General features: G+C 34.1%; 2 protein-coding genes across 2 annotated transcripts; one reads left to right on the forward strand and one right to left on the reverse strand.

Moving 5' to 3' along the window:
- Nucleotides 1-1226: 1226 nt before the first annotated feature.
- LOC111424440 (ubiquitin-conjugating enzyme E2 R2) lies at nt 1227-14230 on the reverse strand. Its single transcript, XM_023057969.2, has 4 exons — nt 13787-14230; nt 9382-9468; nt 1625-1857; nt 1227-1569 (listed from the first exon to the last, which is right to left on the reverse strand). The coding sequence occupies exons 1-4, from the start codon at nt 13961-13963 to the stop codon at nt 1344-1346; spliced, it is 723 nt and encodes a 240-aa protein (XP_022913737.1). The 5' UTR covers nt 13964-14230; the 3' UTR covers nt 1227-1343.
- A 416-nt stretch (nt 14231-14646) lies between these two features.
- Nucleotides 14647-15689, forward strand: LOC111424441 (m-AAA protease-interacting protein 1, mitochondrial). Its single transcript, XM_023057970.2, has 2 exons — nt 14647-15112; nt 15165-15689. Exons 1-2 carry the CDS (start codon nt 14726-14728, stop codon nt 15594-15596), a joined length of 819 nt encoding a protein of 272 aa, XP_022913738.1. The 5' UTR covers nt 14647-14725; the 3' UTR covers nt 15597-15689.
- The last annotated feature ends 769 nt before the right edge of the window (nt 15690-16458 follow it).

The following is a 16458-nucleotide window of genomic DNA, read 5'->3' on the forward strand; positions in this document are numbered from 1 at the left end:
AATATAAAGGTTGATAAATCAATTAGAATTTATTAATAGTAATAAATTACACCATTACTTTTTAGGTATGATGGGCTACAACGACCACCTATTTGACCAATGATGACTATCTTCAATTCCCTAATCAAAGATAAAGTATATGGTTCAAGAGTTATCTTATAGATGGCGCACACGTAAATGTAGAAATAAGTAAGAAATAGTCAATAAATAAATTAATAATTAAAATATAAATAAAGGTTGATAAATGCAATTAGAGTTTATTAATAGTAATAAATTACACCATTACTTTTTAGTTATGATGGGCTACAACGACCACCTATTTGACTACCAATGACGACTATCTTCAATTCCCTAATAGAAGGATAAAGTATAAAGATCATTCAATAAGTTCCCTTAATGTTAGTCGGAAAAGAATTCATCATATAGGTAAAAAGAAATACAATAAAGACAATTCAGAACCATTTATTTCAGGATTAAGACATTACAATAACTCGAAATCCCACAGAAGTACATTAACACAGTGAAAATATGATAATTTTTAGTTAAACAGAAACAATATATAGTTTAATTCCATCAGTGTAAGGCAAAAAATGATCAATCGGATGTAACGATCACACAAAACCGAACGTTCTATTCTACGAGACAACGTTTTGTGGCAACCGTTTTCAATTCAACACATTTCTTTTCAATAATACTTTATGGAACTGAAAATTACGTTTATTACTTTATCATATTATCCTAAGAGGCTAAATAAATAACTGTTAATTCACATCATCTATTGAGACGCTATTTACATGAACTTAAAGGAAATTTGTTTAATTTTTCTTTTCTTTATAAAAACGAAAAACCGTTTTTAATTATATACAAGTTTTTATCCTTCTCAGTTAACGTGAAAAGTAATCGTAAAATCACCAGGACATTGAGATCGACAACAAAACAATATTTAAGATACGGTTTTTTAAACTCCAATTTTCTTTTTCTTAAATTCTCACACAACCATCATTTAAAATAGTGCAGTAATAAAAATAATTTAATCATAAAAAAAAGTCTTATCTACGATTACCAGGACATAAACAAAGAAATATGACAAACTCCCCAGCTTAAGATAGTAAACAATCACTTTCAGTGCAACTAGGGATCGATCACTAACCGTACTTACTTAAATATTTAGTGCTAATTACAAATAGAAACAAAAACGACGATAAAGAGAAAATAAAAATTAAAAATTGCTTTAGAGAAGGGAAAATAATTTATTTTTTTTAACCTTAAAATGAAAATTAATAATAATATAATAGTAGAATAAAAAAGAATAATTTACAAGCGCGCAACGTTCGATTAGGAGATCACGATTCTCCATTTCCGCTGTCGTTTTCGTCCTCCTCGTAATCTGAACCATCCGTTGGATCATCATACTCCTCATCGTAATCGTCGTCATAAAAATCCGTCATTTCCACCTGCGAATCAGACGTATTTGGCTTCACCTGCGTTTTAATACAGTAATCTTCAAGCGTTAATGGTACTTGAATTCCATCACGTTCAGCTTCCGCTCTTGCTGCCATTGCTTGTTTTCTATAACAAATTTAGATCAAATCTTATATTTTAAACAATTTTCATTTCAAATTACCTTATAATATTTTCATATTCTTTGTCGCGACCTTTCGAATCCCTCCAACGTCGGTACATGACGGACGCGTCGACATTGGCTGGACTGAATGTGTTTGGTTCATTTAGGAGAGATATCACACTGAGCAAAATTGTTCTGACATTTTGAGTTGGATTCCAACGTTCGCAGGGTAACTCTCCTGATTGAGGATCATCAACTGGAGGATGTAGAATACTTATGCATAAATCACCATTCTAAATAACAAAAATAACAATAATTGTAATTGAGACAATTAATGGTTTGAAATGTATTTGATAAATAATATACAGTATGTTCACGGAAAAGCTTTTTTATTTTTAATTTTATCGAAAAAAGTTAATCTTGATAAAAAATGTTGCTAGTTCTTAAAGTAAGATTGGGATAGAATCAATTAACATATTTTATACGCGGTGTTCATAAAACTGAAAAAACTTTAAATGTTACAAGAGTAAAGTGCATTTATTTGAGAAGATATGGAAATAAGTTACTAGGAGAAGTTGTTAAAAAGTAAAAGGTAGTCTCCAACATCAATTTTCCAAAAAAATCGGCCTACTTTTATTTATTTGTGATCATTTTTGTACTAGTAGGCGTTGATAGTGACAAGCCTTATTGTATTGCCAGCTTAAAATGCTTACTTTACAGCAAAAAATTTACTTGGTGCAATGAAAAATTCCCCAATGTGTACGTTTCTGAGACTACTTGCCGTAAAATAATTTTGAAGTTTTTAAGCACTGGGTCAGAATCCATAGAGAAGGCTCTAAACGTAAAAGACATACATCCGTCGACAATCAAGTGGTGTATAGTCATGTTGAACAGTCGGCAGATCACAGCCAGTCTGGGAGGCGAGTCGCTGACTATAAAGGCGCTAAGAGGATGTCCCCTAGAGGGAGTGCTATCACCTCTATTATGGTGCCTGCTAGTTGATGACTTGATGAACACCCTAAGTAAAAACGGATTTAAGATACAAGGGTATGCTGATGACCTGGTAATCACAAGCCGACGTAAATAGGATTCAATTATAACTCAGCTAATGCAGAAAGGAGCTAAGAGCTCGGAGAAAGAAGCTACAAATAAAAGCACGCTCCATTGAAAGCAGAACTATTAACCTCAAAACAGAAGCTAATTACCTAGGGGTAATACTTGACAGTAAACTAAACTGGAACTCACACTTAGATAAGGTGAGGAAAAAGGCCATCATGGCAAACCAGATCTGCCGCAGGCTCCTACGAAGGAACTGGGGTCTCAAACCACGAATGGCTCATTGGGCCTACGTAGCAATAATCAGACCCAAAAACAAAACATAAGACAGCACAACAACAGCTAGCACAAATCCAGCGGTTAGCATGTCTTAACATAACGGGTGCAATGAGATCCTGTCAGACGGCTGCTTTGGAAGCCCTACTCGGTCTCACACCGCTCTATTTATATACAGGGTGTCACACAAAAAACGTCCCAACCTGTAACTCTGTTATTTACATTCCGATTTTCATGACCCAGGTATCAAATAAAATGGTTTTATAAATACTATGATTCATGCTACAAATAAATTTTTTACAACGCCATCTTCAATTTCAAGTAATTACTAACTTTTGTTTTTCAAATTGCTGCGTATATTTTTCTTCACGTCATTGGATAGAGATTGTCTTTCTGAATCCATTGATGTATAATACATCCATTTTAAATGTAGTTTTAGCAGAAAAAAGACACCTGTATATACAGGTTGTCACACAAGAATGCCACAAGCTGTAACTCTGTCATTTAAATTCCGATTTTCATGAGCGAAATATCAAATGAAAAGGTTTGATGAATACTATGATTCATGCTACAAATAAACTTTTTCCAACGCCATCTTGAATTTCAAGCGATTACCAACTTTTGATTTTCAAATTGCTCGGTATGTTTTTTTTCACGCTATTGGATAAAGATTCCTTTTCTGAGTCCATTGATGTACAATACATGAACATTAATTGTAAATGTATAGAAAAACATTAAAATAGTTTCCTAACATTCTCTTAAAGTTACTTGCGTTATACTGTAGTGTGCCATGTGAAAAAAAATAAAAAAACAACTTATAAGTATCATTTACAACTGCTTCGGGCATTCAAATAACATTTAATGACTGTTATCAGTTTTGCGCATTCTTTCTTCCATGGTACATAGTATTACAGAAGTGACTAAGGGCCGGTTGTACCACCTCCCGATAAGTGTATCCGATAGATAAATTGGCGCACTTAGCCAATGAGAGCGCTTAAAACCGCTGTAACCATGGTAATTATCCGCTAGATAGTTTATCGGGAGGTGGTACAACCGGCCCTTAGACAATGTTCGGAAAAATGTTTTAATTGTTTTTCTCTGCTCTAATTACAATTAATGTAATGTATTGTACATCATTGGGTTCAGAAAAAAAATCTCTATACATACTCTGTACAATAACGTGTAGAAAAACATACCGAGCAGTTTGAAAATCAAAAGTTGATAATCGCTTGAAATTAAAGATAGCGCTGGAAATAGTTTATTTGTAGCATGAATCATAGTATTCATCAAACCATTTCATTTGATACCTCGTTCATGAAAATCAGAAGGTAAATGACAAAGTTACAGCTTGCGGCGTTCTTGTGTGATAACCTGTATATACAGGTGTCTTTTCTTTGCTAAAATTACTTTCAAAATGGATGTATTGTATATCAATGGATTCAGAAAAACAATCTCCATCCAATGACGAAGAAAAATATATGGAGCAATTTGAAAAACAAAAGTTAATAATCGTTTAAAATTGAAGATGGTCTTGGAAAAAATTTATTTGTAGCATGCATCATAGTATTCATCAAACCATTTCATTTGTTACCTCACTCATGAAAATCGGACTGTAAATGACAGTTACAGCTTGGGGCGTTTTTTGTGTGACACCCTGTATACAAAAGGAGGCAGCCTTAAGTGCCTTATCACTGAAAACAGTTTCTTCACTCAAGTTGATGCAGGGTAACCTCAGAGGACACCTCGAGATCCTCAAAAAAAATCACCCGATTGAAATTAAAACGAACCTCATATCGACTGAATACAACTTCAACCAGCCGTATATGGTCATATTTAGAAGCAGGGATGATTGGGCGAAGGGCGGGTCTCAACTAAAAAGAGGAGTCCTAGCCTGGTACGCCGATGTTTCAAAGACAGTAAGATCTGGAGTAGGCATGGGCATCAGTGGATCAAATAGCCCCCCTCAGCTCGGACTTAACAATTTTCCAAGCAAAAGTTCTTGCTATAAACTTCTGCACCGCTTTGAACCTACAGAAGGGACAAAAAGGTGCATCCATAAACATTTTCACAAATAGTCGCCTTAAAGGCAATTCAGGCCTACACGTGTGACTCCGCACTGATCAGAGAGTGTACCAACAACCTGAGGGAACTCGTTAGGGGAGACTACAAAAAAGCCACCTAATACAAATAATCAACAACTGGGAGGTTTCAAAGATAGCCTTACGCTGGAAAGAACTTCCAGGTCACAGACAAGCGAAGAGTATGATAACTCCATCGCAAAACAAAACCAAACAGGTTTTATGCCTCAGCAAAGGGGATCTAAGAACGCTCTCAGGCTACCTGACCGGCCATGCGCCCCTTAAATACCAGCTCTTCCACATTGGACAGGCTGAGGATCAAACTTGTCGACTTTGCAACGACGAGTCAGAAACTGCTGAAACTGCTGCGTCGCCAGAGGCCGTCTAAGACACAACATTTTCGGTAAAACTCCCTTGTTACCTACCGACATAAAGGTAAAAGACCTCAGGACAATACTAAGGTTCGTTAAGGACCTACATTTGTCCTAAACCTTTGGAGGGCTAAAGTTACAATAGATCTTATAGGTCGGGGTAACGAGAGAGGCAGCCCTCCTAAACCCTAAAACATTTTTTGTTAATTTTTGTTTAAAATAATTTTTGAATTTATTGCGACTTTGTTTTTGATCAGTTTTTAACGTGTTAAATAGGTAAATTTTTCTTTTTCTCTTAATATTTTAATGATTTAATTTTTTTCACTTACAGTTCACTTAACCTAACTTTTTTCGAACAACGTGCTCTTCAAGCATAAGAAAAAAGTTTTTACGCAACATGTCCTTCAAACCTTCAATTTTTTAACTTTAATTTAAACTTCTTCTCCCGAATGCATTTGGTACATGCTTCCAGAAAAAATCTTGTCTTTAGTACTTAACCTCGTTGACGGTAATAAGTTTTTTAACTTTATCTTTATATTTTCTATAAAAACGCTTACCTTAATTTTAGTCGTGCCTGAGGAAGGCAAGTAGTTGCCGAAACAACTGTAGCACCGAAAACTTAGTTTGAATAAACTAACTTTTTTTTATAATGCAAATTGAATCCCAACTTTCCAAGACAACAAGATACATCCATACAAGCCAGTTTTTAATCATGTTTTGGAAGTCGACAATGAAGAAAAACGTTTGGATTTTTATTTGTGGGTTGGCAGTATGGAAAGAGGATTTCATAAGAAAATAATGTTTTCTGCTGAATCAACTTTTTCGACCAATGGTGTTGTGGCTTCGCAACATGCACGATATTGGAGTGACTCTAATCCGCATTTTCGAATATAACGGAGGCGTCAGTACTGTGTTAAAGTAAATGTGTGATGTGCCATTTCTGATTACGGAATAATAGGGCCATACTTCTTTGACACTACTTGTAATGCGAATAGTTAAGAAATTTCCTCGACGGTGAATTAAACAATCTTCCATAAGAATACAGTCGTGTATTTTATTTTCAACAAGATGGATGCCCAGCACATTATGCGGCAACGGTTAGACCATACGTTTCCAGACCACTGGATTGGGAGACAAGGACCAGTTTAGTGGCTTGCTAAGAGTCCAGATTTAACATTAATGGATTTTTTCCTATGGGTCTGATTGAAACAACAAATTGTTTATCTCACACCTCAAATAAATACCACTACTGATCAATTAAAGGATGCAATTAGAGATGCCGTTGCTTCAATATCTTTACGTGAGGTTAGAAAAAGTTTTGATGACTTACTTGTTCGTTTAAAGCAGTGGTTCCCAAAATGGTTCCTACGGACCCCTTGGGGTCCCTGTAAGTTCTCATGGGGTCCGTAGCAAAATAAAATTAATTCGGGGGTTCGTAGCTAGCGTTGGGGGGTCCGCAAAAAGTAAGAACAGTAGTCAGTTGTTATAGTATATGTAAGTCTGTGAAGTGTATTAAGAACTAAATTTGTAAGATGGTATAGCGTATGTAAGATTTGTAAAGGACAAAAAAATATTTCAAGAATTATGATTTGTGAAATGTTTGGAAACTGATACAAAAAATGAAATTATATTTAAGGAATTAAATATTTTTTTGAAGCAAAAGCTATTCCTTTGTGTAATATCATCTGCGTTGCTACTGATGGTCCTCCGGCAATGGTAGGACGCCATCGAGGTTTTCTGCCATATTTAAAACAAGCAGTACCGAATATATTAACAGTACATTGTGTCATTCATCGACAACATTTAGTAGCAAAAAATCTTACATCGCTCACTAAATTATATGATTAGAGCAGTTAATAAAATCAAAAAGAATGCAAGATTATTTGCTCAACTTTGCCTGGAGAATGATGAAGGTTACAATCGTTTGCTACTGAACACAGAAGTACGTTGGTTGTCTAGAAGTGCATGTTTGAATAGATTTTACTCACTTTTTGATTACGTTTTAGAATTCTTTGAAGCTGAAGTCAATGATCTGCGACTTAATTTATTTCATTCAAGAAATGATATGATTACCAAATTTAACGAAATCAATTTGAAGCTGCAAGGCGATCGGTTGAATTAAATAAAAACAAAAAGTGTAATATCTGCATTCGTAAAAAAACTTTTTTTTATAAAGAAAAGTTTGGAAGAGGAGAATTCTCTTAATTTCCAAAACCTTTTTAGTTACAAAATCGTAATGTTGATTTGCTTGTATATTGTCAGCACTTGGGGGCACTTCACATAGATTTCAAAAAAAGATTTGAAGACATTCTTCATTTGGTTATTACCGATTGGGTGTTGGACCCTTTTACATACAAATCAACTAGCTCTGTGTTTATTCATTAGCAACTTATCTACTTTTAGTAGCTTTTTCGTCTTCGTAGTTAATAGAACTTGATGTTAGTGCTCGTAGTGACTTGCGGTTATTGCTTACAAATATAGAGCCAAACATAAACAATTTGATCACAACTCATCAGGCTCACCCATTACATTAAAAAATGTTATCTTTAAAAGAGGAATATGTTTTTTTAATGTTGTTTTAAATATCAAAATGTTTTTATATGTATTTATTTTACGTCACAAGTCAGTGACAGGTCATCAATTTTCTAGCCAGCTCACTTTTTATGAACACTGCATTCCGGTAAAAATAGTTTTAGTAGCACGGCACTGACTAGGGGGTCCACGATCACATTTTGGCTCAAGAAGGGGTGCGTAGCCATAATAAGTTTGGGAACCGCTGGTTTAAAGGCATGTGCCCAACAGGCTGGTAGTGTGTGTTTGAGTAAATGAACTTACAACTTGTGCATTGTTAATTTGGAATTAGTTAATTGATATTAAAAGAAATTTAATGATCACAAATAAATAAAACTTATAGTAACTTATTTCCTTATCTTCTCAAATAAATGCACTTTACTTTTATACCATTTAAAGCTTTTTCAATTTTCTGAACACCGCGTATAAAATATGTTAAATGTTTCTATCCCAATGTTACTCTAAGAACTAGCAAAATTTTTTATCAAGATTAACTTTTTTTGATAAAATTAAAAATAAAAAGGTTTTTTCTATTTAACACCTTTTCCGTGGACACACTGTAGATACCAAAATAATTACAAATGAGGCTCATTTTTTAGCTATAACATTTACTTTAAATATAATAACCTGTCGGTAGAAATTAAAACTAAGGGTGTAGTGGCGTTCAGACATGCTGTTTTCCTCTTGCTCTTCAATAAGCAATAATTAAGCCACTTTATGGCGTGGACTTCCCTTGCAATGAGTCTTTTTTGAATTGAATTGTTATGATATTATGGAATTGATACGGAATTTTTTCTTTTTTTTGCGAAATTAATTAAACTTAAGTAGGTTTGTAGTAATAGTTTTAGGCCATTACTTCTATTGTTACTTTTAGTTTCTGTTCATTCTTTTTAATTTTTCTCATCTGATCTGCACCTTGAGGTTCTCCAATAATTAAGTATTTAATAGTTATTTGATAGGTTGTATTATAATAACATATGGATTATTTGTATTATTTTAATGGAGAACAAAGGCGATTATTATTATTATTATTATTAAATAACAAAGAAATGTCAACAAACTTTTAACAATACTTCTAAAGCAAGATTCATCGAAATAATACACAAAAGTGTGTTAGGCGGCACAATCACAAAATTATCTCTTTATCATATTTTTAAACGACTGATAATTGATTCTCAAATAGATTTTGATTATATTTCGTGATTTCAACGCTTTGTACGTCTAGATTCCGTCTGACAATATAAACTTCAAGGCCAAACTTGGCGGTCTCGCACGCGTCGATAGCGAGGTTATTCACTCAGGGTCCTGCTTCATTTTCATTTTTCTTTTCGAGGTTAAAGTGGTTCGAATTGATATCGATATGGTGTAAAATAACTAACTAAAAATGAATGGTTTTTCTACTTATTAATTAATTAAACAACTTCCTTTATTTAAAAATTAAAATTAATGTGTGCTAAAAACTTACCTCATAGACATTTGGGTGCCAAACTTTAGTTAAAAATCTAATTGTAGGCGGTGAATAAGGATAATCTTGCGGGAACTTCATCCTTGCCTGTAAAAAAAAATAAACTATAAATATTAATTTACAAAAAAAAGGCTAAAATCATTCGAGGAGAGACATTCAAACGTTGGAACAAGCACCGAAGTGAGTCACTTCCGAGGCCTTTGACTCATAGCAAGAACCTTGCGGTGCGTTTCTCTACTTTTATGTTGGAGCGGAAAGGTGCCAAAAATAACTGTCAACTTGGTAAACGAGTTGTCACGTAGAATTCCGAGAAAATGATCCTGGGAATACAACCTTTCCCAGGATATAAAAAAAACAAATACAACTTCTCATCAAGAAAATTAAGTCTTGTATAAAAATATGACTAATGAAGAGGATACGGATATTAAACGGAACAAACAATTTCCGATAGAAAAGAAGACAAATTTTTGGGATTATATCATGTGCATTCCACTTGTAATTCCAATCATGTTTTTTATTCCGAAGAAAAAAAAATAAATCTTGAATATTTTAACGATTAAAATTGTTGTTGTTTATTAAGCGGTTCAATTAATTGTGTTTAAAATAGTTATTGGCTCATAAAATTAGGACGTGTTCTAGATTTTACGAAGAAAACATTTTGTTTCGAAAGTCTCTTACATTTTTATACATTTTTTTAAAATAAATGTAGACAAAATTCTCAAGAATTAGTTCTTTTTTCGGTAACATTATGTTTTAACTACAAGTTTACGCATGTTTACTTATAGTGGGAGAGAATAAACCAACGACCCATTAATGGCCAAATCAAGGAGAGGAAATGGCGCTGGATTGGTCACACGCTAAGGAAGCCTCATGGAGCAGTTGAGATGTCGGCGCTTGATTGGAATCCCAAGAAGCACGGAGACGAGGACGTCCAAAAAAGACTTGCTGCTCTATGCTTCATCAAGAGCGACAGGAAATAAGTCAAGTAGGAAATCTTCAGGTAATAATCTTGCCCCATTTATGCAGAAAGTAGACACATCTACCATATTGGGTCAGTATTCTGTTTAGAGTTGACCAGAAGATTTTTGGGTAATACATCCAATTTGATTCTTCTCCTTTGTTATGCATTGTTGATTAGTCAGGCTGAATTCTTCATCAGTGGCAATAGCTACTGTTTTGATTGGCGTCCTCAATCTCTTCGTGTATTTGTAGGTCTTGGTTGCTCAAGATCTTCTTGTACTCTTTCATCACGGCATTTATGCAACGCAGGTTTTGGGGTAGTATATGACTCAGTACTTAGAGTCATATTGAAGTAGATTTGATAACCTCTGCGATCAAGTTATTCAGTTAATCATCGATTCTATGGATATGAGAAAGTTAAGCCAACTCTTCAGTTTCCGAAAACCAGTTATGTTATAGTTCTTTTATGGCATGATCCTGATTGATTTTCGTTATTCAATTATAAGTAATAAGTTCTTATAACCACTTAATACTGGACTAAACTAATTCCATGACGTCATGCTGAATACGAAAATGTGCAAATAACATCGTTGATAACAAAAAAAAAACTATTTAACAATTTCAAAGAACAAAAATATTTAAAACAATTTAACAAAGAAATAAAATAACGACATTGATAATCGACACTATTAAATAAGCATAAAACAATCTAATCTATTTCAAATCTAAATATTAAATTTCTAAATTAAGAATTTGCGAAACGTTTAATCATAAATCTTATATTTATGTATTTGATAATGATAAGAGTGTTTTAAACACTCATATTATTCAAAACAATAACAGATGAAACCAGTTTGATGTTTACAAACTTTATAGTGACGATGTTTCCCGTTGATAACATTAATTATCGTCGTAGTTAAATACTTCTAATTTTAGTTCATTCTCAAATTGATGATATTTGAAAACAGAAATGTGTATTGATTAATGATTGGGATTCTTTGATTTAAACTAAGAATAGGGGAACATTTTTGTGGTTGATTTAACCATAATTATGGGACACCTGTATTTTATTCCAATTTATTTGCTTTATACACATACAGTACTTATATAAAATAAGAAGTCTGCTATCAGATTGATCAAAATTGATATCGATTCGATCACTGGAACTAATTCATTATAAATACCAAAAATGATTACGTCATAAACTTCAAGCAGTCATACGATTACAACGTTGAATTAAATGCTATCAGAAGTTGATCATGCTTTTCAGAGAGCAATTTGAAATAGATGAACGTGTTCTTTAGAATCCTTGCAAGAAACGCACAAGTTAAGGTGATTAAGCGCCTCCACAGAGTGGCCCCTACTCGCCTGATTTGAAACCCCCAGAGTTTTCCGTCTGGTCGGTCCTTCAGAGCAAAATCTGTGCTACTTCCCACAAGAATCTTGTTAGTTTGAAGCACGTCAAAAGACATGGAACGATCTCGACGTTGAGTACCTCTCCGCCACGGTGGTTGCGTTTCCCAATTATGGAATTTATATTGCTTGTTAATGTTTGAATAAAGTTTATGCCAAATTTCATGTCTTTATGTGCTGCCGTTCCATTTTTATCAACAGAAATAACGTGCTACCAGACTTTAGTGACACTTAGAATATCCCGTTTTCAGTTCTTCCACTCCAAGCAGTGTTTTATTGTTAGTTCTTTAGTTTTATTTCTGCCATGAGGGGGGAGGATATTTGGGAAGGATGTAGGAAAAAGGAGGATAATCTTTGATTATATATAATATGGATTGAGCCAACGAGAGAGATAGCTTGCGCAAGGTGATCGAACCGAGATAGACATAGAAGCGTACTGCCATATAATATATCTATCTTTGTTACACTTTCACATTATCGCTTTCCATCTGCGTCTATTCACCTTGAGCAACATTTTTGTTAGTAGATATATTCAGTTAGCTCAATCCATATTATATATAATCAAAGAGGATAATGTTTGAGAGCTTGATAAAAAGTGTAATGGTGTACGGTTTGGAGATATGGGGATGGAAGGAGCGACGGCTGTTAGAAAATGTGCAGACCAGGTACTGGATGTGGGGTGTTGAGGTTGGCTAAGGAGAAGTCAAGGTATATAGTTAGAGAAGAAATGAACGCAGATAAGGTGAAGGTGGAGGCGGGTAAGCGAGAGATGGTGGAAGGAAGTTCGCATTGTAAAATCTTGGGGGAGTGTCGCAGATAAATAGAGGCAGGAAAGGGTACTATAACAGGGTGAAGCAGTAACGGAAGAGGTGAACAGGAAAAGAGAGGAGGCGATTGAGATGTGGAGACAACTAGAGGGCAGAGATAGGGATGTGGGAATGCAAAAGAGAAGGACTGTTAAGAAGACAGAAGGACTGACAGTTGCTGTAGTCTTAAATTTCAACATGGGACGCTATTGACATCGCATGTGTTTGTGCATTGCTTATCAAAGAAGAGAAACAGGTGTTTTTGGGTCAGTGATTTAAGGGTCAATTTTATAAACTTTATGAATCAGTGAAGGACCTGCCTATGAAATTCTCAATGCTTTGTAATGAGTTGTACATGTTTCAATACCTTCTGGCTTTAATATGGATATGTTTCATATCGAAGATCCATCATCCCATGATGATAGGGATTCTGCAAACGGCAATGAATCTTGAGTTGATGAACTAGCAAAAGAGGTGCATGGTTGAAGTTGGTACACTAGCTGCTTTGGGAGTCCTCATGCAAAGTAAGTAAAGTATTCTGTCTTAGCAATAACTTTCTGGTCTTGGTCGCATTTCTTAAACGCTGGAAGTAGCGACAGAAGAAAATATGACTCCTCATAAATCTTTGTAGATTTTCTTTCACCTGGATGTTAAATTAGGATTATTTAGGGTTAGTTTTTGTACCTCTGGCTGCATTAATTCTTTTTTCCCCTGTTCTCTATCGAATTAGAGAGAAATAATTGGTCCAAGTACAAACACTTTCTTCTCTTATTTGCTCCAGATTAGAACAACTTTAAAAACAACTTTTAAAAATAGTAAGTGACAAAGTAAAATTTTAATTCAACAAAAACATCGCAGTTTAAAAAAACAAAGTTTTTGTACAAAGCGTAGTTTCACCAACAATTTCGTTTTGCCTATTTTTAATTTGATTGTTCGACAATGGCAGGAGATGAGAGGTGGGTTATGTTATGTTTTAAAAATAAAAGCAAGAAAACGAAAGTGAAAATATAAGTGGTCGAAACGCAATTTATGGTCAACACAAAAGAAAGCGTATTCAGGGTGCCCCCACGTAGCTTTCGCGTATTCTACATATTCGATTTAACTTTACGTTGAAATAGTTTGCGTCAACCGCGTAATTTATTTATAGAGAGAGGCTTTGAGAGAGAAGTGGCAAAGTATCTCGTACCTACATAAACGGGGCAAATAACGTTAACGTTTTGGCTCACCTTGAAGCAACCGCCCATGTAAAGGGTGTCCGGGGGGCCAAATATCGCAACCTCCCATTCGAATAAATCTTCGTTGACAAGTTTAACGCAAAATCCTTCGACGGGTTCTTCCTGGAGAGACTTGTACTCGACGGCCAAAGCACGTAGGGCACTGCTGTTCAGTCTCAAACCAGCCATTTTTCTCAACAACCACACCAAATCACGACAAAAAAAAACGAAAAGATGTGTTAACTCGGATTAAAAAGTCACTTTATTCTCCGTTTTTTTGACAAGTCTCTACTTTTTTAATAGTGTATCAAGCTCGTTTATGATCCATTCGACTGATACTCTATTCTACAATGGCTTGTTTTTCGTAACAGAAACACCTCGGGGCCCGTGCGTCACTCACGATACCAACTTCCACTTTCCTTACGTCCTCGTTGTCTGACCAAACAGCTGGTTTTCAATGTCCATTGCGCAAATATCCTGCTCAGTAAATTAAAGATATCACCGCGCGTGCGTCGCGCGAAATTTAAACGTTATTCATCAACGTTGATCATTAACACAGTTATTTATTTACGAATGGACTATTTCGATGCGGTTGATGATGAATTTTTTTACCACTAACAATTTCAAACAATCCAAAATTATCTTATAAGCATCCAACGGATTTGACACTTTGTTTGACACTCTATGACTTTTAAATTAACGCTTTTTAATTAGAACAATTGAAATTTATGTTTTTTGACACATCTAACTCAAGAAAATTTTAAGTTTTAACTAAATTTATTATCTATAATAAATATAAATCATATTTAAAAAATTATTTCTTTAACGTGTTGTTTGGGTTGCCTAAACTTTGGTTTTAAACTGTTAAAATTAATCAAGTCAAAAATGTTTGACGTAAAAGTGCCATCTTTCGGAGATGTTTAGTTATTACTTTTGAGACCGATTTTAACAATGAAAAATTTGACCAATGTTTATTTTTTTAAAATACATCCTCAAAAAAATCTCTTCTTGAGAAACTGTATCGCCAGAAACTTTGCCGGCGGTAATTTCCAGGTCGTTTGTAACTGCGATGGATCTCCGTCACATAACCTAACCTCAAACGAAATTTTAAGGAATCGAAAACTGGGCATAAACGACATCAAAAAACGATTTTGTAGCTCTAATAGTGGCCCCCCAAGCTCCAAACTTCCACCACTGATGAATTTTCCCGAAATTGTTTGGCCTTCATTAATTAAATCTATAAGAAATTTTATATTAGCTACTTTTATTATCAAACCATATCTGGATCGCGATTTTAATATACCTGATTTTGTTATGGGTTCTAAAAAGGCTTTAGAGGTATAAAACATATCACCAACCAATATTTTAATTAACATTATTTATTTAATAGGTTGTATCATCAAAAATTTCTCAGGGAGATGTAAAAAATTTAGAAGGATTAGTAACAGGCGATGTTGTGCTATCATTACAAAAATCCCTCCAGTACATGTCGGTTTTCCAAAGAGAACAAATCGCCATCAATAGTGAAGATATTTACTTTTCATTTCCTTATCAAGTAGGCATAATGTTCAATGAACAAGAAGGACAAGAGCAGAAACGATTCGTTGAAGTCACAATGGTCTTTCACACTTTACGAGGTTTAGCTTCAATGAGAGAACGAGGTGAAGAACCACCTTTAAACATGGGCGTTATGCCTGAATATCAAAAACGTATTTCTATTTGTAATTATCGATTTATCAGAGAATACACAAAAGGAAAAGAAGGTGATTGGACAATTAACCTATTGAATCACTTTAAACCTAGTGATCAATTAGAAGAATGACATACTATAAAGACTTATTACATTATTTGTAATCTATTTAACATCCAATTGTGATGATTTAGTTTATGTTTAAATAAATTTTTAAGAAATCAAGATTTTTTATTGTTGATTATATACAGGGTGAATCAATAGTAATAAGAAGAATAATCAGGAATAAGGGGTGTTCAGAAAAAGGATTGTCATTAAATATAGGGATTAATTTTAATAAAATGGCTAAATTCTTGAAAATGAATTTGAATAAGTTAGTTATTTGTTGTGGTGGTTTGTCATAGACCTAAAATGATTCTACAAAGTGTAATAAACCTTTATAATTTCTTTATACCTCACCTTTAGGTACATATAGGGATAAAAACTTGCAAAAAGCTACTATTATTAAAGGGATTAGCACAGAGATGAATATTTCTGACTTTGGATGTTGAAGTCGAAATTGGAAGACTTTTCATTGTCTAACTTCATTGTCATTCAGATATTTTTTGATATATCCTTATTTAAGGCTACATAGCTGCATCCATATCTTTTTTCTTAACTTTCAGGCTTAGAGGATATATGCACAAATTTTGGTCCAATGTGTTTTGATGGTGGTCATTGATACTGTTATTGTATTGATGTTACTGGGCTAATTAGCTTTAGTTTTGCCTCTCTCCATCTTAGACTGCAATACGTTGGATTGTGAATTTTTTTCACTATTACTAGAGCTAATAGTACATCTAGAACTAGAAACATTCGGGTTTAGCCGTGTGTCTCTCAAGACGGCTAAATGTTTCTAGTTCTAGTGTTAGTTCTAGTCATAACGTTAGTAGTATGTAATTTTAAACACTTGGGGATTAAATTCAAACCGAAAAAGGGTAAAACAAGGATGTTG

Source organism: Onthophagus taurus, chromosome 7, assembly GCF_036711975.1.
Source record: "Onthophagus taurus isolate NC chromosome 7, IU_Otau_3.0, whole genome shotgun sequence".
Taxonomy (NCBI): Eukaryota; Metazoa; Arthropoda; class Insecta; order Coleoptera; family Scarabaeidae; genus Onthophagus; species Onthophagus taurus.

Bases quoted from the DNA above. Each gene is read 5' to 3' on its own strand.
- LOC111424440 (XM_023057969.2), bottom strand. From the start codon at position 13,963: ATGGCTGGTTTGAGACTGAACAGCAGTGCCCTACGTGCTTTGGCCGTC. The intron at 9,469-13,786 runs GTGAGCCAAAAC...TTTTTTTTACAG, and splicing joins ACATGGGCGGTTGCTTCAAG to GCAAGGATGAAGTTCCCGCA. The intron at 1,570-1,624 runs GTAATTTGAAAT...AATTTGTTATAG, and splicing joins GAATATGAAAATATTATAAG to AAAACAAGCAATGGCAGCAA.
- LOC111424441 (XM_023057970.2), top strand. From the start codon at position 14,726: ATGAAAAATTTGACCAATGTTTATTTTTTTAAAATACATCCTCAAAAA. The intron at 15,113-15,164 runs GTATAAAACATA...TTTATTTAATAG, and splicing joins GTTCTAAAAAGGCTTTAGAG to GTTGTATCATCAAAAATTTC.